The sequence below is a fragment of the Notolepis coatsorum genome (assembly GCF_963971535.1).
Source record: "Notolepis coatsorum genome assembly, chromosome: 9".
Classification (NCBI taxonomy): domain Eukaryota; kingdom Metazoa; phylum Chordata; class Actinopteri; order Aulopiformes; family Paralepididae; genus Notolepis; species Notolepis coatsorum.
Window position 1 is genome coordinate 148,903,171 of NC_140173.1, and position 26,468 is coordinate 148,929,638.

At 44.4% G+C, this 26,468-nt stretch overlaps 1 protein-coding gene across 1 annotated transcript in view; it reads right to left on the reverse strand.

Moving 5' to 3' along the window:
- lyst (lysosomal trafficking regulator) overlaps positions 1-26,468 on the reverse strand; it is a 190,048-nt gene that overhangs the window by 147,073 nt on the left and 16,507 nt on the right. Inside the window, 2 exon segments of the mRNA XM_084322050.1 lie at positions 13,402-15,652; positions 24,625-24,715. Of these exon segments, the coding sequence (XP_084178176.1) occupies positions 13,402-15,652; positions 24,625-24,715 (2,342 nt within the window).

Consider the following 26,468-nt stretch of genomic DNA (forward strand, 5'->3'; position numbering starts at 1 on the left):
GTGGAGGGGCTGATGGGAGCTCTGTGGAGGGGCTGATGGGAGCTCTGTGGAGGGGCTGATGAGAGCTGTGTGGAGGGGCTGATGAGAGCTCTGTGGAGGGGCTGATGAGAGCTGTGTGGAGGGGCTGATGAGAGCGCTGTGGAGGGGCTGATGAGAGCTGTGTGGAGGGGCTGATGAGAGCTCTGTGGAGGGGCTGATGGGAGCTCTGTGGAGGGGCTGATGGGAGCTCTGTGGAGGGGCTGATGGCAGCTCTGTGGAGGGGCTGATGAGAGCTCTGTGGAGGGGCTGATGAGAGCTGTGTGGAGGGGCTGATGAGAGCTGTGTGGAGGGGCTGATGAGAGCTGTGTGGAGGGGCTGATGGCAGCTCTGTGGAGGGGCTGATGAGAGCTGTGTGGAGGGGCTGATGGGAGCTCTGTGGAGGGGCTGATGGCAGCTCTGTGGAGGGGCTGATGAGAGCTCTGTGGAGGGGCTGATGAGGGCTCTGTGGAGGGGCTGATGAGAGCTCTGTGGAGGGGCTGATGGGAGCGCTGTGGAGGGGCTGATGAGAGCTCTGTGGAGGGGCTGATGGGAGCTCTGTGGAGGGGCTGATGAGAGCGCTGTGGAGGGGCTGATGAGAGCTCTGTGGAGGGGCTGATGAGAGCTGTGTGGAGGGGCTGATGAGAGCTCTGTGGAGGGGCTGATGAGAGCTCTGTGGAGGGGCTGATGAGAGCGCTGTGGAGGGGCTGATGAGAGCTCTGTGGAGGGGCTGATGAGAGCGCTGTGGAGGGGCTGATGAGAGCTCTGTGGAGGGCTGATGAGAGCTGTGTGGAGGGGCTGATGAGAGCTCTGTGGAGGGGCTGATGAGAGCGCTGTGGAGGGGCTGATGAGCTCTGTGGAGGGGCATTCTCCAAGAAACAGAATTATAGACAGAACATAAATCCCCCGCCCTCCCCGCACACACACGGAACATTCATCCATAATACATACAAGCAGGTCTACAGATAGACACCGAAGTAGGCACTTGTGTAAAAAAATTAAAAATAAAAGGAAATTCCCTTTTTATCAAAAATATTAACCATTAAATAAAGGTTGTAATCTGTAAATTTATTTGATTTTACTGTAATTTGACAGTAAGTATTTGGCAACCGTTGCTGCCCGACATTTACCCACTCACTCACACATTCACACACCGACGGTGGAGGCGACCACGCAAGGAGCCGACCTGCTCGTCGGGAGCAATTAGGGGTTAAGTGTCTTCTTGCTCAAGGACACATCGACACCAGGGGCGGATTTAGGATTATAGGAGATCCGGGGCTTAGCCCAGATAGGTGCCCCCCCCCCCCCCCGTTTTTTTTTTTCTTTTTTCAATGTTTTTTTTTTTTCAATTTTTTAATAATTTAAATTTTTTTTGCAGGCAAGGGGTGGTTTGTAGGGGGTCAGGCACGACCCCCTCCACGGCAGATTTTTTTAAAATTTAATTAACCTGTACGTGCAATTTCCTGCAATATAGAGCCTTCAATATTGACCAATAAAGCTGCTCTTTTCACTATAAAACTCAGTTAACCATAACGTAGTTATGGTTAGATTTATATATTGGGGGGGGGGTATATCATATTTTTCATATGATCAAAAAGTGGTGGAGCAAGATCATACCTTTGCTCCCCCAAGTTCAATAGTGGGAGAGCAGAGATGCTCCGAATGCTCTTATGGCCAGGCGTCTATGATTCACTGATACAAAGTAAAATAGTGCAGTGCAATAAAATAGTTAGTAAAATAGAATAAAATAATGCAATAGTGCATTGCAATAAAATAGTTATCATCGTATCGTATTTTTTCGGGAGGCCGGTAAGGAGTGCATTACAGTAGTCGAGTTGGCTTAAGATAAAGGCATGGATCTGGTTTTCAGCGTCCTTTTGATTTATAAATGGCCGTACTTTAGCTATGTTTCTAAGGTGGAAGAATTAAGTTTTTGTCAACTTGTTGATTGTGATTTAAAGCTTAGTTCTGAGTCTACCATGACACCAAGACTTAACTCACAGTTAGCAGCTGGATAGACCACAGATGGGAATTAGCTTCTGCTAAATCTGGTGCAAACATATTTTCATGTAACAATGATGAATTGTAAAAAAAAAAAAAAAACACATAATTATTATTTTTTTTTTAATAGATTCGGGGCTTTTCAGAAAACATTCGGGGCTTGAGCCCCAGTAGCCACCCCCTAGCTCCGCCCCTGATCGACACGCCGGCCATGGTCTCCTCCGATCTCGGTGTGTGAGAGAGAGAGGGGGTGAATGTGAGGCACGAGGTGTAAAGCAATTTGGATAAAAGCTGCTAAATATAAATGCAGTCCGTTCACTAATTATTAACTCCTCTCAAAGCGCCTTCCCAGGAGATCTGTAGCCTGTAGATATTCAATACTTGTAAAAAAAAAAGTGGTGTGATTCTGTGACTCAGAGCACAGGGTGAAGAAAGTGTTTAAAGGCACTTCAGCTTCATTAGACAGACACTACGCACGCCAGAGAGAGAGTGAGAGAGAGAGAGAGAGAGAGAGAGAGAGAGAGAGAGAGAGAGAGAGAGATAGAGAGAGAGAGAGAGAGAGAGAGAGAGAGAGAGAGAGAGAGAGAGACAGAGAGGGAGAGACAGAGAGGGAGAGAGAGAGAGAGAGAGAGAGAGAGAGAGAGAGAGAGAGAGAGAGAGAGAGAGAGAGAGAGAGAGAGAGAGAGAGAGACACACACACAGAGAGAGAGAAACAGACAGAGAGGGAGAGAGAGAGAGATAGGGAGGGAAAGAGAGACAGACAGAGAGGGAGAGAGACAGACAGAGTGGGAGAGAGAGGGAGAGACAGAGAGAAAGACAGAGGAGAGACAGGAGAGAGACATGGAGAGACAGAGAGAGAGAGAGAGAGAGAGAGAGAGAGAGAGAGAGAGAGAGAGAGAGAGAGAGAGAGACAGACAGAGAAACAGAGAGAGAGAGAAATAGAGAGAGAGAAAGAGAGGGGTGACATGAGAAAACGGCACTTCATTATTTCCGCTATACGGCAATGGCTGGAAGATAACGTACAAATGTCAAATAAGGACATAAAAGCAACAACATTATGATTAAAAGGAATATTATAATAATAGGTTTATGCACCAGGATTCCCATTTACATGCATGTGACTTTGTTGTGAGCATGCAACCTAAGACCCCCCGACCACTCCAACGCACACAGAGGTATATTGTATGCACGGTTTATGTATATGCATGTGACTCTTGTGTATTAACGATCGGCGGGCATCATAAGCACAAACATGGTGTGAAATTTGCAAAACGCCCGCGCGCCGAACGGGCAGCGTCATCAGCCCCGCCGTTTGAAAGGTGAGCCTCTCACGCGCGCCCGCGGCTACAAAGAATTATAACATTGCGGCGGCGTATGAATCATTCACGGGTCTTGGATTATAGCCGTTGTGTCTCGTCGTGGGGGCATTGTGCCTCAGCACAGCTGGAGCCTGGTTATTCATGCTCACTGGGTTCTGTGTGTTGAAGGGAGACTTTGTTGACGTTTGTAATCTGTCATCGTTCCGAGGCCCTGCCACATACCTCTAGAGTCAGCCTGTTCATATTGAAGTTCAATTTTATCCCTGTAGCGCCGTTTTGCCTCTATTTTCCCATTTTGTAACGGAGATCCATAGGTCTGGTTCTGCATTGGAATTTTGGAAAACTACACTTCCCTTAAAGTTCTATGGGGTTCAAGGTTCAGATTTCTCTATGAATTATTTCAATAACTGTTATTATTCGGGATAATTCTACCACAAAAGGTAAAGTTTTTGACAAATTTTGAAAACGCAGTTAGTTTCTCTTGCCTATTGTTAGCATTCAGCAACAATTAGATTTGAAAATAGTTTCAAAATGGTGCCACCCTGATAAAAATAAAAAAGCTACTGTACATTACAGTAGATTTCATTATCTGTTCTCATGCACGCCTGGTGATACTAAATCCAAATTGAACTCGGGCATTTGAAAGATAATATATGTATATATATAAATGTGCGAATTGGCTATAATAAGGTAACTTATAAGCCTGCTATTGTATATTCTATAATAATATTTCAAATTGCATTGGTCCGGATGGGAGAATTCAGTACAGTATCTACAGAACCTTCTGTTTAATATTTGAAATTTGCATTGGTCCGGATGGGAGAATTCAGTACAGTATCTACAGAACCTTCTGTTTAATCATCTTCCCTTTATCCATTTCCTTAGAATTTTTGTACACATGATCTCAAGAAGGTACTGAACGAGATCAGTGGCAGTTTAATGTTTGGTCATTATTAGCATGGTGTTATTCACTGTCAAAGATGCAAAGAAAAATCATAATTCATATTCTCCTTTGTTTCATCACAATTTAAGCAAGCCTAGTAATAGACAAAATATTTCTGACACTGTGAATACAGTCACTGACGATTTCCATTCATTTTTCATCAATCTAGCCTCACATTACCAGTGGGGATCTGTCTGAGCTCGAACAGGGAAAATACCACCCCCTATCGTCTCTCTGGATGGTACTGCACCCCATTGGATTACACTGAATGAAGCGCATGGGGAAAAAAGAGTCCAGAATCCACATTTTACTTGTCAGGCAACTTAGGCAAGTAACCGGAGACGATCCCAGTCATCGACCACCATCAGAACAGCGTGGAATATGTCTTTCGACCACCCAGCGTTGGATCAATAAACGCAATCGATATTTGGAATGGCGATGAGGAATTGGAATAATCTTTTTGGAGAACATCTGATCTGAGGTAAGGAATCTATTTTACCAGTCTTGGGATAATCAGAGCTGTTTTCACCTATATATCAACGTGTCCCATATGTGTGTGTGTGGCTGTGAGTGTGTGTAGCTGATTTTTCAGCCCGCTTCTATAGCGTGCATAAGTACACATAAACTATCGATAATCTAGCGTTTATTTGAAAACTATTCATAAATAGGCCGAAAAATGACAACGTGTTTTGTGTATTACAGTAAAGCGCGATTCCTGCAGAATCTTTTTATTTTTCTGAAAGTTTAAAAAAACTAGCGTTTTTCAAAATGGTATAAAACGGAAATGAACCGATTAAAAAACAATCCGTTTCGAGAATGTTGACTGCAAACAAGTCATTGATAAGCGACGGTCGTATTAGACACATAGCCATCATGATATAGTTTATGCGTTCACAAATGTGAGCGCTCTGTCATTGAATAGAGTGTTGGCACTCAACGGGGTATATAGGACTGGCACGGCCGGCACGGAAAGTGTTAAGGAAGTTCAACGTGAGTCAGAAGATCCTACAACAATTTTGTCAAATCACATAAAAAACGTAAGTATCGTTGTACACGACGGCAACGCCACACAAAACATTAATAAGGCTATGCCTATGCTGCTATGACTAATGTGTTACCAAGTTGGCTAATTTAATTGTAATCATCTGCTTTTGTAGGTGCATTGTCTGATATAATTATAAATTAAATATAATATAATTTTTTGCTTGATAGACGAAGGTTCCAACATAATTATGTAATGTCATGTCGTTGGCTGTGAGAGCAGCCCCACTGCACCCAGGCAGCGCAGCCGAGTGAAACCTTGTTGGCTGCGTCACAGTCACGAAAGGGGCTACTTAATTAATTAATCCAATTCACTTTATTTATTTATAGAGCACATTTAAAAACAACAAAGTTTACCAAAGTGCTGTACAAGTCTCACAACATTAAACAAGATTAAAAAAAAAAATATATATATATATTATAATAATTTTTTTTTTAAGCTTCGAATTAAAATCGAAGCTCGGCCCCGAAGCTTCGATTGTTATTATCTAGCACACTCTCAGGAGCAAAACAGAAAGAAGCATTTCATGCAAAGTATTTTGTATTTCTGTATGACAACTAGTAAAGAAACTTGAAACATGAACTTGAACTTGAAATGGCCGCAAAAAAACTACAATTCCCATGGTTCAATGTTTTACAAAATGGTCGCCTCTCCCGGATTATACAGACATTCCAAAGAGGAAAATCTATCTATATAGCACTTTAACCTGTTCCTAAACTAACGTATTGATGATAATATACATTCTAAATGGTGTTGTGACATGTTCATGATGTTTATACTTGAATACGTTTGAAAGTAAAATCGCTAGTTTTATAGAACAGTCCAGAAATATTGATTTATGACCATTATGTCATTTGCGGTCTGCCGACGGACCGCACGGGTGGAGGAGGTTAGAAAACTAAAATGTCTAAGTATTATTATTTATTTTTTCTCCAGGTGGTAAATACACAGGTCACAACATATTTACAGGAACGTTTTAGAGTTGTATTTCGTGACTGTTGGGAACTAGGCTACACTGGCACACCTATTTCCAGTGAATGACGCTAAGCTAGGCTAACGGTGCAGCTGTTCCCTAAGCCAATGCATGCACAGAGAAGAAAAGGGTATGTATCTGCTTGTCTAACTCCAGGGTAGATGGCAAATAAGCTAATTTCACAAAAAGTTGGCGTGGTCCTTTAATTTAGTGTCGTCACGATACCAAAATGTTGACTTCGATACCAGCCTAAGTATCACGATACCGATTCTAAAACTATACCACGGCAAAAAACTTAAATATCAGGAAAAATAATGGAATATATTATTAGATGACAGAACATGGAACATTCTTTATAGAATCCTTTAATTCATTATAATTAAAATTGTAATTAATATTTTGAAAAGTAAATAATATAATTATTCTGTTACAGCTGCTGAGCTAATACACTATAGCTAATGGCCATTTGTTGTAATGTGTAATCTCTCCACTCCACACTATGTTAGTGCTTGTGTCAGCACAGGAGATAAGATTATATTAAAAAAGATGATATACAGGTGCATCTCAATAAATTAGAATATTGAGGAAATATATTAGTTGCCTCCACGCCACATTGATTCATGCTAAACGAGCCCTGACCAATTTCCTGATATATTTCTTTGTATTGGTTTTAGGTAATATACAAATTTTCTCAGATACAGAATTTTGGGTTTTCATTAGCTGTAAGCCATAATCATCAACATTGAAAAGAAATAAAGGCTTGAAATATTTCACTCTGTGTGTAATGAATCTATATAATATATGATTTTCACTTTTTGAATTTAATTACTGAAATAAATAAACGTTTCCTCGATATTCAAATTTATTGAGATGCATTGCTCATTGTAACAATGGGGGACCGCTAGCTGGTGGCTTGGAATGTTGGTAATATTCAATTTGAGGTAAACAGGTGGACAGGTGAGGGAAAGTAATCTACCCCACAATTTGAAAAAGGGTCTGGTGAAATATTAAACTACACCAAAAAAAGAAAAAAGGAAAGGCTGATTTATGTTGCACATAATCTCACTCACACACATCCGAAAACTGTTTTGCGCACGTTAATTTAGTTTGACAGTTATTGAGAGTAAACATTGAATCCTTGTGTTGTGTTAATTACAGCTCCATGAAATGATGTAGGTGAAAAAACATCAACATTCAACACCCTTGTCTTTGGGACTGCTAGCTACCTTATCATTTCATTAAACAGGCCGCGTGAATACTTTCGACAACAAATGTTTGTTTCCGCGTGCGAGTTTTGCGCTCTGATTGGCCAGGTCATGTGACATGTGCGCCAATCGTGGGACAGCAAGTTCTGCGCCTATTTCCGGGTCTAACAGCCTGCAAACTACCTGGCGTTCTATCGCCATGCTCTAAGACAAACTCTAACCTTAACCAACTTCGAAAGGGTGCCTAAGCTTAACCGTCGAAAGAAGGGCAGGCGTTCTATCGCCATGCTCTAAGACAAACTCTAACCTTAACCAACTTCGAAAGAGCGCCTAAGCTTAACCAGTGTAGACACTTGCGGTCCCACGATTGGGCGTACATGTCACATGACCAGAAATGACCTGGCCAATCAGAGACGCGGAAACAAACATTTGTTATCAAAAGTATTCAGGCAAACAGGCCCCCAGGTTAACTGGCTTCAAAAAGTCTGTACGAACATGACTATCGGCATAGGAAAGAGAGGGTAGCATATTTATTTATTATTCTTATCTTAATGTTTTATGATGTTGTTTTATGTTATGTAATGTTATGTATGTCCTGTTTTTTAATACCAGGGGGGACCATGATGGAAATAAGTGCTTGCATTTTATCATGTTTTTTTATCCCTTGGATGATGTCTCTAATCCACAATAAAATCAATCAATCAATGTAATAATGTTGATGAACCCCCTCCTCCCGTTCTTTTAAAAAGACACGCGCTTCTTGGGAGAAAATAAATGTTGCGGTAAGAACCCTCTGACCCTGTGCCAGTGTGCCACAGAGACCGTCAACAAGCCTCCGTCTCGCCCCCGTTCACAAAGACAAGAAATTCATTATTTAACGGCATCAATTAGCCACGACCGGAGGAGAGACTTGCAGCGGGCGGATCCGGTGACGAGCGGATTAGCGGCACAGAGGCGGCTGGATGTCAGGAGTACAGGCGGGAGCGTCGCTCGTTTCATCCTAGGAAATCATGATATCGTTTTAGAGCTGTTTCCCCGAAGCCTGTTTTTGGGATTCGAACTTCGTCAGGGTTTTTCGAACGGACGTTCGAACCTTCGTTTTTAATAATAATAAAAAAAAAATCTAAAAATAATATTTTTTTATATATAAATATCCTCAAACTAAATCCTCAATTTGAATAAAGTGATTAATCTGATTGAATGAGTATTTTTTTATTTTTTTTATTTAATCGACTTTCTTTAATGAATATAACTCATCGGTTTTAATACTATAATATTAGTGTAGCCTAATCTTTATCTGCAACTGTGAAGAAAACCCCCATTGGTTTAAACAGAATGAATAGACACGTAGTCATGGTATCCATAAACTTCAATCGGTTCGGATCCTTTGAATGAAATGAAAATGTAAACAAACACTGGCGTCACGTTAGAAAGTAGCACTGCGTTGCGTGAAATCACTGCGCCAAGAGAGGAGTGGTTAGGTAACAAAAATTCAGAGTATATTTGCTTAGAAAACGTAAATATCGAATTCCAATCATTTTTTTATTTCTCCACGTGGTAAATACACAGGTCACAACATGTTTACAGGAACGTTTTGGAGTTGTATTTGGAGTGTATTTCGTGACTGTAGGTGACTGTAGGGAACTTCAGGGTAGAAGTCTGACCCACTTCCAGTGATGAAGCTAAGCTACGCTAACGGTGCGGGCGTTCCCTAAGCCTAATGCATACAGATAGACAAAAAAGGTATGTATCTTCTTGTCTAACTCCAGGGAAGATGTTAAATAAGCAAATTTCCCAAAATGTTGGAGTTTTCCTTTAAGAATATAGGACAGGCATATATAAGCATTATGCTTCAGTCTGTACCTTTTCAGTCATTGCCTGAATCAAATATTGTTAAATGATTGTGTATATTGTATTGTGTGATGATGACTACTACTACTACTAACTCCAGGAGACGTCCATTCTAGCCTCTCTCGCCTGTAGGTTTTAGAATTGATCTTGAGATTTTACTGATAAAGCTTTAAAAGGGTCAGTCATTATTATTCTTTGTTTGGGTGTTGTTGCTTGTACAATGTGCATGGACGTATTGTTTTATTCTGATTGTACAATGATTTTATGTTTGAAGGAAGAGTAGTTGTTACTGTGGTAACAACTAATGGGGATCCTAAATAAACTAAACTATATAACTGTACATATCTTACTTGTACTAGTTACGCTGCTGGCCAGTAGTCATATTGTCTTTATTTACTGTATTATACTACATCTCTCCAATCCAACTTTATTTATATAGCACGTTTAAAAACAACAAAGTTGACGAAAGTGCTTCACAGTTAATCAATAATATAGTAAAAACCACATAGACTAAATACAATACAATGCACACAGAACTACAAACAAATTACGGCAGCAGACTGTAAATCTTTTTAAATGCTAGGGAGAACAGATGTGCTTTAACACTTTGAGTGCCAGCCACCCCAGGAGGGGACTGGGGGAGCCTCGCGCTACGAGGCTCTTTTCATTCTTGCACGAGGAAGGATAATAATGATGATCTAGCGTTGATTTCAGGAAGATTCGATAAGCAGGCGAAAAATGACAACGTGTTTAGTGTATTCGACTAAAGGGCTATTATCGCGTCTTTCTCTGGAATTACTAAGAATCACCAAAACTATACTCATATTCAAAACGGTATAAAAACGGAAATGTACAGATGAAAAAACAATCAGTTTTGTACATGTTGACTGGAAGCAACTCACTGATAATCGACGGGTGTATTAGACCCATAGCTATAATTGAAGATATATTTTAAGCACTCGCAAATCTCGCAGTCCCCCCATTGATTAAAGCGGTGGCGTACTAGACCTATATCGGGCATATCGCTCCGGCGCTGAATGAGTTAATAGAAATAAAAACCGATCCAGTTAATTTCCGCATATCAGTGACCACATTCATAAAAAAAAGAAACCTCTAATTTGTCAAATACTAAGCGTGTTATCAATACTTAAGTCAGAAAACATTCTAAACTGTTGTCTGCACCGGTCTGCGTTACAGCAGAGCTATTTTTAGGTGTGTGCAGCAGAGTACATTGCTGGTCTCTCACTTTTACAGTAAATTTAACGTCAAACGTGAAGGAGAGAAAGAAGGCTCTAGGGACAACACCACACGGTGGAGGAGGACTTGGCAATCTTTCGGATTTAAACCCTGCAGCAGAGAAAGCTCAACTGGAGAGGACCAGTCCAGACCAGCAACAGTGTGTTTGACTGGAGAGGAGCTCAGAGGACCAGTCCAGACCAGCAACAGTGTGTTTGACTGGAGAGGAGCTCAGAGGACCAGTCCAGACCAGCAACAGTGTGTTTGACTGGAGAGGAGCTCAGAGGACCAGTCCAGACCAGCAACAGTGTGTTTGACTGGAGAGGAGCTCAGAGGACCAGTCCAGACCAGCAACAGTGTGTTTGACTGGAGAGGAGCTCAGAGGACCAGTCCAGACCAGCAGCAGCAGTGTGTTTGACTGGAGAGGAGCTCAGAGGACCAGTCCAGACCAGCAGCAGTATGTTTGACTGGAGAGGAGCTCAGAGGACCAGTCCAGACCAGCAGCAGTATGTTTGACTGGAGAGGAGCTCAGAGGACCAGTCCAGATCAGCAGCAGTGTGTTTGACTGGAGAGGAGCTCAGAGGACCAGTCCAGACCAGCAACAGTGTGTTTGACTGGAGAGGAGCTCAGAGGACCAGTCCAGACCAGCAGCAGTATGTTTGACTGGAGAGGAGCTCAGAGGACCAGTCCAGACCAGCAGCAGTATGTTTGACTGGAGAGGAGCTCAGAGGACCAGTCCAGACCAGCAACAGTGTGTTTGACTGGAGAGGAGCTCAGAGGACCAGTCCAGACCAGCAACAGTGTGTTTGACTGGAGAGGAGCTCAGAGGACCAGTCCAGACCAGCAACAGTGTGTTTGACTGGAGAGGAGCTCAGAGGACCAGTCCAGACCAGCAGCAGTGTGTTTGACTGGAGAGGAGCTCAGAGGACCAGTCCAGACCAGCAGCAGTATGTTTGACTGGAGAGGAGCTCAGAGGACCAGTCCAGACCAGCAGCAGTATGTTTGACTGGAGAGGAGCTCAGAGGACCAGTCCAGACCAGCAGCAGTATGTTTGACTGGAGAGGAGCTCAGAGGACCAGTCCAGACCAGCAACAGTGTGTTTGCACGATGCACTAAATAATAGCTACATTGATCCATCTACAAACTGATTGAAAATTGACGTAAGGTATTACAGTGTGTTAAAAAAGAAATATAATATATATATATATATATATGTATATATATATATATATATATATATATATATATATATAAAAATCTGTCAATTCCATCTGTCCAACAAATGGATACTCGTCATTGAAAATGTATTAGAAACAGATGTAGACGGACAGACACAGTGGATAAATGTAGTTGAATAAATTAAAATCAATCAAAGTTAGCGCTCTACAGATATTGAGCCTATTTTTCCCCGGTGTATACCTTAATAATACCCAAGTTTATTAATCATGGCAAATTCCACATCACAACCCTATTTCAGAGCTGTTAAGTCCTGGTTGTTCCTAAAAACACAGTTGAAGTAATAGAAAATAATTAGGGCTGTCAAAATTAATGCTTTAACTTTGGAGATTAATTTAAATGATTTAAAGCATTAAAATAAATGTATCTAGATTAATCTATGGAGTGAAAAATCTTCAATCTTAGCGCCGCGGATATAAGAAAGAGGTCTAGCTGAGTCAATGTTGATGGTTTTGTTGAACATTTGTATTTCACAGGAGAGAAACTGTATTCAAAGAAAGCTATTAAAATAGTCTTGGAATCTAAACATACTTTCTTTGTGTTGATTTTACATTAATTCCATGATTTTACTCAAGTAAATATCTGTTACAAGCTTCGGTCTTAAGTAGAAAAATGCTATTTTGAATCTAGATTAATTACAAAAAATTGTGAGATTAAGGGATGTAATAGTGTTTATCAATTCAAAAAAATTATAAATTCTATTCTTTATAATTATTATTATAAAAAAATGTCTTGTTTAACTGTGGATTGTGTGTTTCTTGTATAATGGTATAAATGATTATTTGTGTAAATTAGGTTGTACGCCGACCATTAAGTAAATACTTGTTTAGTTTAGGAATAAGGGGCAGGTAACTATAAGATTTATTCTTCTTCCTGCTCCTTTTGTCCATGGAATGATAATTATGATTGTGTAATGAAGAAACTCTGATTGTATGATTCCATGTGGCAAATAAATACTCTGAATCTGAATCTGAATTAGTAAATTTTTTTGTATCTATTGACCGCACAAAAAATTATAGAATATAATTTCCCCAGAATTCATTGTTAAACGTTTGCCTTTCCATGCCCTTCCTATACCCAATAACAGGTGACACACACACAGAGGTAACAACAACCATAGATATATATAGAACACTAGATAGCTTACCCGCGCTGCCGGCCAATGGAGAGCGACGTCACTGAACCGCCGCCATCTTGCCCAGGTCAGCCTTGAGTGAGAGTGAGTGAGCTGCACAGACAAAAATACTCATAACTCGCTGAAATATTGACGGATTTACAAACGGTTTGGTTTATTACAAGCATTATTAACGTGGCTATGATTCAAGCGGTTTGTAAAAAAAAACATCTTAAAAAAAAAAATATATATATCATAACTACATCTTTGATGTTTATAGCAAACCAACCCGTTTGTAAATCCGTCAATATTTCAGCGAGTTATGAGTATTTTTGTCTGTGCAGCTCACTCACCCTCACTCAAGGCTGACTGGAGCAAGATGGCGGCGGTTCAGTGACGCTGGTGACTCCGCCTTAAGCTATCTAGTGTTCTATAGATATCTATGGAGGTAACAACAGCGGCTCACCTGGACTTGAGCAGGGCGGGCAGCGTCTGCAGGTAGACCAGCAGCACCTCCACGGGCAGGCACCGGGTGTGGTAGGTGCACGCCTCCGCGCACGTCGTGGACGACACGCCCAGCTGCTGCGCGTGGTGCGCCAGCTCCACGCCGCGCTGCAGCACCGGGTTGAAGATGTGCGTGTAGAGCTGCCACTGCACCACGGCGTTGCCCCGCAGCGTCAGGTGGCACACGTGGCCCGCCACCTGCTGACTCAGCTGCCGGTCCTCGCCGAACACCAGCGCCTGGTAGGCCTCCAGGGCGTCCCACTTCCACAGCATGTCCTCCGCGCTGCCGCCGCCGCTGGGCAGGATGCCCTGGTGGGAGCGGTAGGAGGAGGAGGAGAGGCCGGGGGGGGGAGGGGGAGGGGGCGACGCCGCCGAGGAGGAGGAGGTCGAAGAAGGCGGCTCCACCCCCCCACCCCCGCCCCCGCCGCCCCCCTGCTGCAGCGTCTCCTCCAGACCGGGCAGCTGGCTGCTGTCCAGGGTGCAGATGTTACAGGACGCCAGCTTGGCCTTCTCCGAGGGCTGCCCGCCGCCCAGCTGGTCCAGGATCAGCCGGCTCAGCACGCTGAGCACGTGCGACTGGTAGCTGCGCAGGCCCGGGGCCTGGAAGGCGTGCAGCAGGGGCCCCACCACGGAGCGGGGGTCCATGCAGCAGCAGATGCCCACGGCCTGCACGCCGGCCAGCACCTGCAGCACGGCGGGGCCGCCGGGCGAGAGGCGCCGCAGGAGCCGCAGCAGCTGGTGGGCGCAGGCGGCCAGGCAGCAGCAGCGCTCGGGGTAACGCACCCCGGCGTCGCCCTCGCCCCCCTCCCCCTCCTCCTCCTCGAAGGGGTTCCGCCGCGCCGCCTGCTTGAAGGCGGAGACCGGCAGGCCCGAGAGGTCGCGGTGGTGGTGCAGGAAGTGGGAGTACTCGCAGCGCCGGTGGCGGCGCCGGGCGCACACCGACTGGTGCAGCTGCTCCGACTTGGCCTTCTTGACGGCGCCGACGATCTTCAGCACGCCGGCGATGAGGCCGCGCAGCCGCTCCGCCGCCTCGTCGCCCAGGGACCCCTCCTCCAGGCCCGCCCGCTCCAGGCGCAGCGCCGTGGCCTCGAAGAGCTCCAGGCCGCGGTGCTGGACGAACTCGTGCACCAGCTCCAGGGCCTGGCCGAAGAAGAAGGGGTTGGGCGCCGAGGCCTGCAGGCAGCCCAGCAGCACCTGCAGCGCGCCCTCCAGCAGCTCGGGCAGCAGCAGGGCGCGGTGGCGGTAGCGGGAGAAGGAGAAGTCGTCCGCCACCTCCTCCAGGGTCTTCTTGGGCCGCGGGGCGAACGGGTCCGCCTGCCTCTCCAGGCAGCCGCGGATCTTCAGCGTGGCGCGCAGCAGGTCGGTGAGGCTGCGGCGCAGGCTGTCGGGCAGCGCCTCGCCCTCCGCGCCCACGTCCACCGACATCAGGTGCAGGACGGTGCGCAGGAGCATCCTCTGGACCAGGGCGACGGGCTCCTCCGTCCAGCCGCCCGCCAGCTCCTCCGCCCCCGTCGTCCCGCCGCCTCCTCCTCCTCCTCCTCCTCCTCCACCTCCTCCACCTCCGCCCCCCGGCCCGCAGCAGTCCCCGAACTCCGTCAGGATCTCGGTGAGAGTGGGCACCACGCTGACGGCCAGGCCGGGGTTGTGGTTAATACTCATGTCGAACTTACACACCTTCTCCAGCAGGGAGAGCAGCACGTGGCAGAGGTCAAAGGGCGAGTTCTCCATGCGGTTGAAGATGGACATGGCGGCGGGGTCCGTTAGCGTCTCGGTGTCCAGTGTCTGGGAGCCGGGCGCTCGGGGGTGGGGGTGGGGGTAGCTCATGGTTTCCGAGGCGGTGGCGGTGGACTGCTGCTGTGGCGGCAGTGGCGGCAGGGTCTCCGAGCGGTGGTGCTGGCAGCTCACGCGGACGGTGGAGCCGTGAGAGCGTCGGTTCCTCGCCGCGGAGGACTGGCCGGCGGCCGTCTTGTCCTCGGAGTTGGCGTCCGAGTCCGAGGTGGAGAGCTGGGACTTGCGGGCATCCCTCACGGAGTACCTCTGGGAGGTCCGGCGCGACCTCCGGGACTTCCAGGAGCCGCCGCTGCTGCCGCCGGCGTGCGACCTCTTCCCGGGGTTCTGGGCATCGGTGCCGGTCTTCTCCTGACCCGCCCGGAGAGGGACGGCCTTCACCTCCCGGCTGAGAAACACCTCCAGCAGGGAAGGCAGGGTGAAATCTGCCGACACACACAAACCACACGCCTCAGTCAGTATTATTAGGGTTGGGCACCGGTCACGTTTGACCCGATACCGGTACCTGTGAATCGATACCGGTACCCAGTAACGGTACCTTTTTTCAGTACTTTTTTAGTCTCAAAATGTTTTATCTACCTACCTCAGTTGTAAAAGATTTGTCCAAACTTCAAATGATTTATTATCATTATTATTTATTTAGAACAATTTGTTAATATTAGGGATGTCCGATATTATCGGCCGATGTTGGCATTAAAATGTAATATCGGAAATGATCGGTATCGGTTTTCAAAAATAAAAATTACATTTTATTTTTTTATTTTACATTTATTTAACCTTTATTTACCCATGCAAGTAAGAACAAATTCTTATTTTATTTATTGTGATGCATAAGTATGCATAATGTTGTGTTTTTGGGGTGGGAAACCCCGCATATATCGGTATCGGAAATTAAGACTTGGACAATATCGGCATATCGGATATATCGGTAAAAAAGCCAATATCGAACATCCCTAGTTAATATATATAGAATATAGAATATTGCAGCGAGCGTTGTCTGCATCTAGCTTTGTAAAGTGTAACTAACCACACATGCGACCGTTTTCGGCTTGCCATCGCCCCGACTGCTTTGTTGTTGAATCAAGTCAAATCCTAGGTAAGCGTGTGTTGTGCGCGTGAGCGTTGACGTGAACGTGCGGCACACTTCATAGGTTTCATTTCGCGGTCATCACCAAAGTCCTATCCCCCTGTCCCTGCCCCTCCCGTTGCTGGACAATCTTTCCTCCCTCCCTCCCGCCCGCCTGGCGCAATGACACCCCGGTGTTGCTGCAGCCGACAATCGCATACGGTGTCTCAGGCATTCTGTAGTCGACATGTGTCAACAAATGTACATGCCTGTTTGGATTTATGTTGTGCCGTTGTTACTGTAAAAATGTAATGATTGTGATATGATGTTGTTAATGAGACGATGAGCTGTATGTGTATGTCACTGGAATTTCCCCAAGGGGATCAATAAAGTACCTATCTATCTAAACTAAACGTTGACGTCATCGGACTTATTTTAAATTTGTTTTATGTTTCAGTTAATTACCTTTTTCTTCTCTTATATTGGAATGAAATACAGCTGCAAGCGGCAATTAGCGGGGGTTCAAGCACCGGGCATCAATGCTTCAATGACCCATATGCCCGGTGCTTGAACCCCCGCTAATTGCAGCTTGCAGCTGTATTTCAAACGTTCCTGTAAACATGTTGTGACCCGTGTATTTACCACGTGGAGAAATAATTTTTTTTTTTGACATTTTAGTTTTCTAAACACAATACATTATATACTCGGAATTTTTGTATTGCCGAGCCACTGCTGCCTGGGCGCAGTGATTTCATCACCTCAAAAGCCCAGTTTTTCAAAAAACAACAGGGCTTTTGAGGTGATGAAATCACTGCGCCCAGGCAGCAGTGGTTCGGCAAAAAAGAATCCGAGTATATATGTGCTTAGAAAACGAAAATGTACAAAAAATAATTTAAATGATTTCTCCACGTGGTAAATACACAGGTCACAACATGTTTACAGGAACGTTTTGGAGTTGTATTTGGAGTGTATTTGGTGACTGTTGGGAACTAGGCTACACTGGCACATCTACTTCCAGTGAATGACGCTAAGCTAGGCTAACGGTGCGGCTGTTCCCTAAGCCTAATGCATGCACAGAGAAGAAAAGGGTATCTGCTTGTCTAACTCCAGGGTAGATGGCAAATAAGATCCATTTCCCAACCGGGGGGTATTCCCCCAGAACCCGAGCGACGACGGCGGCGGCGGCCATTAAAGGGGTGATCGGTAACGCAGAGCTAATTTACACGCTAATCTCAGGCTGTTTGAACATGTTTCAGTAAACACATACTCCATTAGGAATTAATAAAGGTAACAATGTCTCGGGTGCACGTTAGAAAGAATTAGTGCCCCGACACTAAATACCAGTGTCATCGTGAGGTCAGCGCAGCTAGCGGCCTAGCCCTGTTGTGTAACGACTTTGTTTGCGACAACAAGTGGAGAAGGGGATAGCATGACTGGGATCTGCTCTGTGGAGCCGGGAATAACACCACCGAGGTCTGCTCAGCAGGGAATAACACCACCGAGGTCTGCTCAGCAGGGAATAACACCACCGAGGTCTGCTCAGCAGGGAATAACAGAACTGAGGTCTGCTCAGCAGGGAATAACAGAACTGAGGTCTGCTCAGCAGGGAATAACACCACCGAGGTCTGCTCAGCAGGGAATAACACCACTGAGGTCTGCTCAGCAGGGAATAACACCACTGAGGTCTGCTCAGCAGGGAATAACACCACGAGGTCTGCTCAGCAGGGAATAACACCACCGAGGTCTGCTCAGCAGGGAATAACACCACCGAGGTCTGCTCAGCAGGGAATAACACCACCGAGGTCTGCTCAGCAGGGAATAACACCACCGAGGTCTGCTCAGCAGGGAATAACACCACCGAGGTCTGCTCAGCAGGGAATAACACCACCGAGGTCTGCTCAGCAGGGAATAACACCACCGAGGTCTGCTCAGCAGGGAATAACACCACCGAGGTCTGCTCAGCAGGGAATAACACCACCGAGGTCTGCTCAGCAGGGAATAAACCCCCAAGCTTCTAAAGCTGTAGTGACCTGGGATATACAACATTTAGGGCTTCCCCCACTTTAATCAGTTAATCAGTCAGTTTGGTCTTTTGTTAGTCGATTAGTAGATTTGTATGCTTTTTTTCTCTCTCTCCGCCTCATGCCGAATGAGGTAAACGTTTTAAGAACATCTCTGGGAAAGCATGACATTTTAAAGAGGTCTTTCTTTAGCCCTAACACATACTATAGCTTCATAAGTGTTGACCTGATTTTGACATACTTGGGTATCCATAATGATGTTACACGCAAGCAGGAAGTCCATTACAATTTTCAGTGCATATTCAAACTAAAAAGACAAAGCTGACAGCAACACCGTTTTCTGTGATTTGTTCCGAGTGTTGTGTTTTAACATGCGATATTGGTATCCGTTGCGCCGTGGAGTGTTTTAACATGTGATATAAATGTATGATCCATTGCGCTATGGAGTGTTTTAACATGTGATATAGTTATCCATTGTGCTGTGGAATTGCTGAACTATTTACACAACATTCAAGGTATTCTACGCAAAAACCATATCAAACAAATATACATTAAAATCGCATTAACCATTTCACTACCACACTGTCGTGTGGTTGTGAAAGGGTTAACCCTTTGTCGTGTGGCAGTGAAAGGGTTAACCTTCTTGTCGAAGTGAAAGGGTTAACCATTTGGTAGTGTGGCAGTGAAAGGGTTAAAACTAAGCGGATGCTCTGCACAAGGGATTCAGAAGGCCAGGCTGAATAAATGGGTTAATTATCGGCCTACCGATATTATCGGTCGATATTGGCATTAAAATGTGATATCGGAAAATATCGGTATCGTTTTAATTTTCTTTTACATTTCTATAACCTTTATTTACCCAGGCAAGCAAGTAAGAACAAATTCTGATTTTATTTATTGTCAAAAGTATGCATAATGTTGTGTTAATTCCAAGAGATATGTAATGTTAATTACCTGAAATTATTTCGTTTTTTGGGGGGGGGGGGGGGGGGGACACACACACACACGACCCTGCATATATCGGTGTCGGTTGATATCGGTATCGGAAATTAAGAGTTGGACAATATCGGTATAGGTAAAAAAGCCAATATCGAACATCCCTAGTTTTAACCCATTGAATCGGGAAACACATTTGTGTGTATATGCAGGCTATATAATGCATTATTAGCAGGCGTTTCAGGTCTAAATGGGTTAAGCAGCGATTTAAAAGTGGAAAGTGACTGGGCAGACCTAGTATTAGCAGGTAGACCGTACCAGAGGCGGGCGGGGGGCAGCCACAGCAAAGGCTCGCTCGCCTCTGGTTTTAAGTAGGGATGTCCGATATTATCGGCCGATATTGGCATTAAAATGTGATATCGGAAATGATCGGTATCGGTTTTCAAAAAAATAAATAAAAAGATTTACTACATTTATTTCACCTTTAAGCAAGTAAGAACAAATTCAGATTTTATTTATTGTCAAAAGTATGCATAATGTTGTGATAATTCCATGACAAGATATATGTAATGTTAATTACCTGAAATTATTCAGTTTTTGGGGGGGGGGGGGACCTTGCATATATCGGTATCGTAAATTAAGAGTTGGACAATATCGGTGTATCGGTAAAAAAGCCAATATCGAGCATCCCTAGTTTTAAGCCCTTGATCTGGGGACCTCCAGGACCAGGAGCATCTGGTTAGAGGACCTCAGAGCTCTGGACGAGGTGTGTGGACATGCAGGGGATCTGCGAGGTAGGGAGGGGCAAGGCCATGTAGGGCTTTAAAGACGATCAATAACAGTTTAAAATAAACCCCTGCCTGCACTGGACCTTGTCCACCTCCACAGGACCACGGGGTTCACAGTGGGATCAAGTTCACACACTCTGAATAAAACACCACTGCACCATTAAGGACGAGTCATTTGATATAAGAGAACCGGACACCCTTCACACCCCAAAAACAACAAGCGTGCCGGCCGCATATTTTAGAGCCTCGGTATCAAAACAAAACACCCTCTCCAGAATAATTAGGACAAGAATACCTTAACGAGTCACCTTAACGGTAAGCTGTTGTTTGCGCAGGGTCATCGGTCAACGCCTGTGTAAACACAACAGTGTTGACATTTCTGATACAACCGACCACATACGTGAATGAGTAGAGAGGCAGGGTAGCACTTTACTTCAAACGGGAAAATCCACCCAAACACTGTTTTTACATTTTACATTGCGTTATTCCTATGATCTTGGACAGTTATATAATATCTATAAACATGGACAACAAAGTTGTCTTCTAAAGCAGGAAATCAGGGCATCAAGAGCAGATAATTTTATGATGTGATCAGGAGGAGACACTTGTCGGAGTTGGTCCACTGACAATGAATTGGACTGAATCTGTTGAATTTGGGTTTGAGATGTTACATCTGAATGAGTTGCGGCTGCAAGCTAGTGTAGCTTTTTCACTTTAACCAAACGGATACTGCTCCACCCGGACCGACCGGGCAGTACCGCTCCTCGTTCCGGGTTAGTTTCCTCTGTAGACCGGGGTCGTAGAGCGGTGATTTTCAGGACTCGTGACTCGACTTGGACTTGAGCACTGATGACTCAGACTTGGACTCGGACTCGAGCGTCGACTGCATTTGGACTCAGAAGGTGCAGACGAGGACTCGGACTTGTTAATTGATAAATACTTATAGATATTTTTTATGTAATGGACCCTAATCATTTGGCATAAGATATTGATGGCTAGTGCATTTGTTTGGCTATTGTGTCACAAAGTAAATAAACTCCATTTTGAAATGGTGAACGCCGTGTCATTTATGTTTAATGTAGACTTTTCTTTATTTGTACGTCAGCTCTTTGACTGCTGAGTGGAGTGGACTCAACCTTGATGACTTGGGACTCGGACTAGGGCTCTTCTTTGGTGACTCGGACTCGACCACTGGGGACTCGACTCCGACTTGAGATTTAGCGGCTCGACTAAAACACTGCTCTCCAGACGCACACTGTTGCAAAAAAACCTCAGTTCCATAACATTTCAGTAAAAATACTGTAGACACGCAATAAACGGAATCTCAAAAAACGCTGCAAATAAAGTGCCGTGTTTGATACACAGACTAAATACTAGGCCTATCTATGCCTATCATTATATGTTAAACTGCACTGTAGGTTACGTCAAATAAGTACCCAGTCGAGGGCACTCCAAAACTAGAGGTAGGGCCAAAGGGAAGGGCATTGGGATTGGGCCCAAGAGTCATAGGGTTCGTACTGTAAGGTCGGTGAACTCTCTCAAGAAAGGTTCAGGCTGTGGCTTGTGAGTTACAATATGCAAAGTTATATTACAGTAGACAAAGGAGGAAGTGTGAGCAGATGCTGTGATGTTATCACGGCCGGCAGGTTGTGTAAAACATTGAGTGTCGTTGCGTGCCAATTAAAAACCTCTGCGACAGGTCCTGCATTATTATTATTGTGAATAACATTCAACTGGGCTAAATATGGACGTTTTCTATTTTAATGTATAAAATTAAAGGAACGATTCAGAACTTTGGACCCCTAGCCTTATTTCCTACGTACCGATGATGTTGACAATCGGGAGTTAGTAGCCAGAAAACCAATGTAAAGCGATGGGACCACTCTCTGGTCTGCACAAGCCCCGAAGTAAATGCTGAAACCTATTACACAATGCATAGATAGTAGGTTTTTTTGCATTGCATTTCCGGGCTTATACAGACTGGAGCGTGGCTCTACTGAATTTGCATTCATTTTGTGTTTAAATAGTAAGAGCTCTGGGTATCCAGTATAAAGAACAGCATTGGATTGTGCAGAGAAAGGACTCTACCGATCAACAACATAGGAGATAGGGCCAGAGAAAGTACTCTACCGATCAACAACATAGGAGATAGGGCCAGAGAAAGGGCTCTACCGATCAACAACATAGGAGATAGGGCCAGAGAAAGGACTCTACCAATCAACAACATAGGAGATAGGGCCAGAGAAAGGACTCTACCAATCACCAATCAACAACATAGGAGATAGGGCCAGAGAAAGGACTCTACCGATCAACAACATAGGAGATAGGGCCAGAGAAAGGGCTCTACCAATCAACAACATAGGAGATAGGGCCAGAGAAAGGACTCTACCGATCAACAATATAGGAGATAGGGCCAGAGAAAGGACTCTACCGATCAACAACATAGGAGATCGGGCCAGAGAAAGGACTCTACCAATCAACAACATAGGAGATAGGGCCAGAGAAAGGACTCTACCAATCAACAACATAGGAGATAGGGCCAGAGAAAGGACTCTACCGATCAACAACATAGGAGATAGGGCCAGAGAAAGGACTCTACCAATCAACAACATAGAAGATAGGGCCAGAGAAAGGACTCTACCAATCAACAATATAGGAGATAGGGCCAGAGAAAGGACTCTACCAATCAACAACATAGGAGATAGGGCCAGAGAAAGGACTCTACCGATCAACAATATAGGAGATAGGGCCAGAGAAAGGACTCTACCAATCAACAACATAGGAGATAGGGCCAGAGAAAGGACTCTACCAATCAACAACATAGGAGATAGGGCCAGAGAAAGGACTCTACCAATCAACAACATAGGAGATAGGGCCAGGGGTCCAACATTATGAACTTACCCTTTAAACTTGAGGAGGTTATAAAATGTCAGTCAGACATACATGTTGATGTCGATGAATTTCCTGCCACGGCTGGGGAGGATTCTGACTGAATACCATTCTGATCATCTCGTTATCGACTATTCAAGTTAGAAGTTTATATTTTGGTTTTCCCTAAAGTGTATATAGTAGGCAGTAAAGGTATTTGATATTTAGATGTTCCCTAAAGTGTATACAGTAAGCAGTAAAAGTATTTGATATTTAGATGTTCCCTAAAGTGTATACAGTAAGCAGTAAAAGTATTTGATATTTAGATTTACCCTAAAGTGTATACAGTAAGCAGTAAAAGTATTTGATATTATTTATATTGCACATAATTCAAATTAACTCATGCGGTGAAGTTTCCAAAAATCTTTGGGACGTCACAAATCCAAGTCTCGATCCTCTCGGTTTCCATCTTAGGGAGACGGTTTTCTATGTTAATAGATTTTTAATGTTTACATTATCAACTTAGGAAAGGTCCATAAAGTTCCCTTAAATGGAAATACTCAAGTCAAGTACCTCAAAACTCCACTTAAGTTTGTACGAAGGTACTCAGTTGCTCTCCACCCTTGCCTATGCTAGATACTATTTTTCATTTTAAAAGGGTATTTAAAAGGAAACAATTCACTTTTAAATTCAGTTTTATATAGAAATAAAACCGGATCCAATATTTATGGCTTAAAATCAATTTCCGACAATTAGTTACACTTTAAATAAAAAAAGATTTATTTCTTGATTCAGAATTTTTTTTATCATGGATGAACAAAACTTTCAATGCGAATGGTCCATTTGAATTTCAAGGACTTTTTAAGCACCTTGTTAAAAAATGGGGTGTTTTCAAGGAATTCCAGACCTTGACTTTTTTGTGTAAAAAATCAAGCACTTTAAGCACTTCAAGGACCTTGTGCGAACCCTGCCTACCTACACACTTGGGTAAGAGTTCCTCTCCACCCCTGCCTAGGTCCTCCCCACCCCTAGAACCCTCCACCCGTAACCTTCGCTCCGCCAACACAAACCGCCTCCTTCCCCCCAGGACCAAGCTCCACACCCTGGGGGGCGACCAGGCCTTCTGCTCGGCTGCTCCTCGCCTGTGGAACACCCTCCCTGACCACCTCAGAGCACCAGAGACCACTGCTTCCTTTAAAAGAGGACTAAAAACGTACCTCTTCAAAAAAAAGCCTTCTCTTAGTTTTAACCTTTTTATACATGCCTTGTGTGTTTTATCCCTTTTTTCTATGTTTTTATGTCTTTTTATATATTTTTTTCTATGTTTTTAAATTCTATGTTTTTACCCTGTAAGCACTCTGAGATTTGGTTTCCAAATATAGAGTGCACTATAAATTGAATGTATTATTATTATCCTAGTTTCCTCTCCACCCCTGCCCAGTTTCCTCTCCACCCCTGGCTAGTCCCTCTCCACCCCTGCCCAGTTTCCTCTCCACCCCTGGCTAGTCCCTCTCCACCCCTGCCTAGTTTCCTCTCCACCCCTGCCTAGTTTCCTCTCCACCCCTGCCTAGTTTCCTCTCCACCCCTGCCTAGTTTCCTCTCCACCCCTGCCCAGTTTCCTCTCCACCCCTGGCTAGTCCCTCTCCACCCCTGCCTAGTTTCCTCTCCACCCCTGCCCAGTTCCTCTCCACCCCTGCCCCCGCAGCGGGCTCTCTTACCTGGGGCTTTCTCCTCCTGGACAGGGATCTTCCACACCAGTGGAAGGAGCGACAGCAACAGGGTAAGCAGTTCCTCGCGGCAGGTCAGCTCCTGAGAGTTGGGGGGACCGAACACACCGAGAGTCATCTACAGTATGCAGAACTCGCACTCTCTCTCTCCCTTCTCCTCTCTCGGTTCACATGTTCACGTCACATCATGATACTCCTGGTAGGAAGACACATGCGCCGCCCGGACAGACGCATGATACCCCCCAGGAGGACACACTCACCGCACCATCCGGGAAATCTGGACGGGGGGGGGGGGGGCGTGAAAAGAGCAAGCTACTGCCGGGTTGTCAGTGAGCAAGGCACACGTAACCCCCCCCCCCCCCCCCCCCAACCGCTCCAGTGGAAGTGCTCAGCGAGAAGACTGTTGTCGTGGGGAATTTTTAGGATTCGAAAACCATGGGGGCATTTAGCTTATGGCCGAAAGCGTTTCCAGACACGGAAAGACACAATTTTTTTATCCAGTAACTGTACCTTGAAAGTGACTGTGCGCAGGAGCTCTCCAGTATAGTAATAAACGTTATTTGTATAGCACCTTTCATACAGAAACTGCAGCTCAAAGTGCTTCACAACAGAAAAAAGATGGGCATAAAATGACATAAAATCACAGTTTTTCACATTAGTATCTAACATCCCAACAGGCCACCTTGTTTATGGTTTGATTCAGTTTTAAATAGACAATAATAAAAAGAGTAAGATAAAAATAGACAGTAAAATAGTGCAATAGTGCAGTGCAATAAAATAGTAGAATAGAATAGATAATCTTTTTTTATTTAATTTTTTTTTACAGTGCAATAAAATAGTTCTGGATTTACTGTTCCAACAGTTAAAAATCGTCTTTACCTTCTCCGTTTGGCCACAGTTTAAAACTCTACAGTCTTCCCTCCTGTTTTATACCCACTTTGACCCTTCGAACCTCCCACTCAGGGCAAACAAAGTATGGGGGTAATTACAAGGACAGAGCCTCGCTTCATTGCCCACCGGTCCCTTATAATCTTTCTGTAGCAGCGGTAGTTAGCGAGCGGTGACATTTATTTCTGTTCCCACCATGTCATGTTTGTCACTACACTCCACTAGAAGCTTTCAGTTGGGTTATTAAGTCCCCAGTTGCTGCACGAAGTAGAGTAATACAGTGAGTGACAGAGACATGGGTAAAAATGACCTATGCCTAAGCAACGTTTCGCATATCTTCAACCCTTTTCGACGGCAGTGTGAAAGGCAGGCTGAGATCTGCCGAAACACACAGGGTTCCCACAGACATTGCAACACGAAATTCAAGGACTTTCAAGTACTTTCCCAAGCACTATTTTTCATTTTAAAAAGGCATTTAAAAGGATACAATTCACTTTTAAATACTGTTTAAAAATGTTTTAGTTTTTAATCTGATCCAATATTTATGGCTTAAAACCAATTTCCGACAATTAGTTACACTTTAAATAAAAAAAAATTTATATTTCTTGATTCAGAACAATTTGATCATGGATGAACAAAACTTTTAATGCGAATGGTTGATTTGAATTTCAAGGACTTTTTAAGCACCTTGTAAAAAAAATTGCTGTTTTCAAGGAATTCCAGGCCTTGACCTTTTTTGGTAAAAAAATCAAGCGCGAACCCTGTTCATACAACTACGCACACGGTATTTATTAAAAGACGGGGACAATCTCTAGTAACGAGAAGTCCAAAATGAAGACCGGTACGGTACTAACATGTACTTATTTTGAACACTTCATTAGGATTAGGATTTAGGATTCATTAGTGTTTTACGGGAGAATTTGGGCTAAAAGTAATTCCCTCCCCTG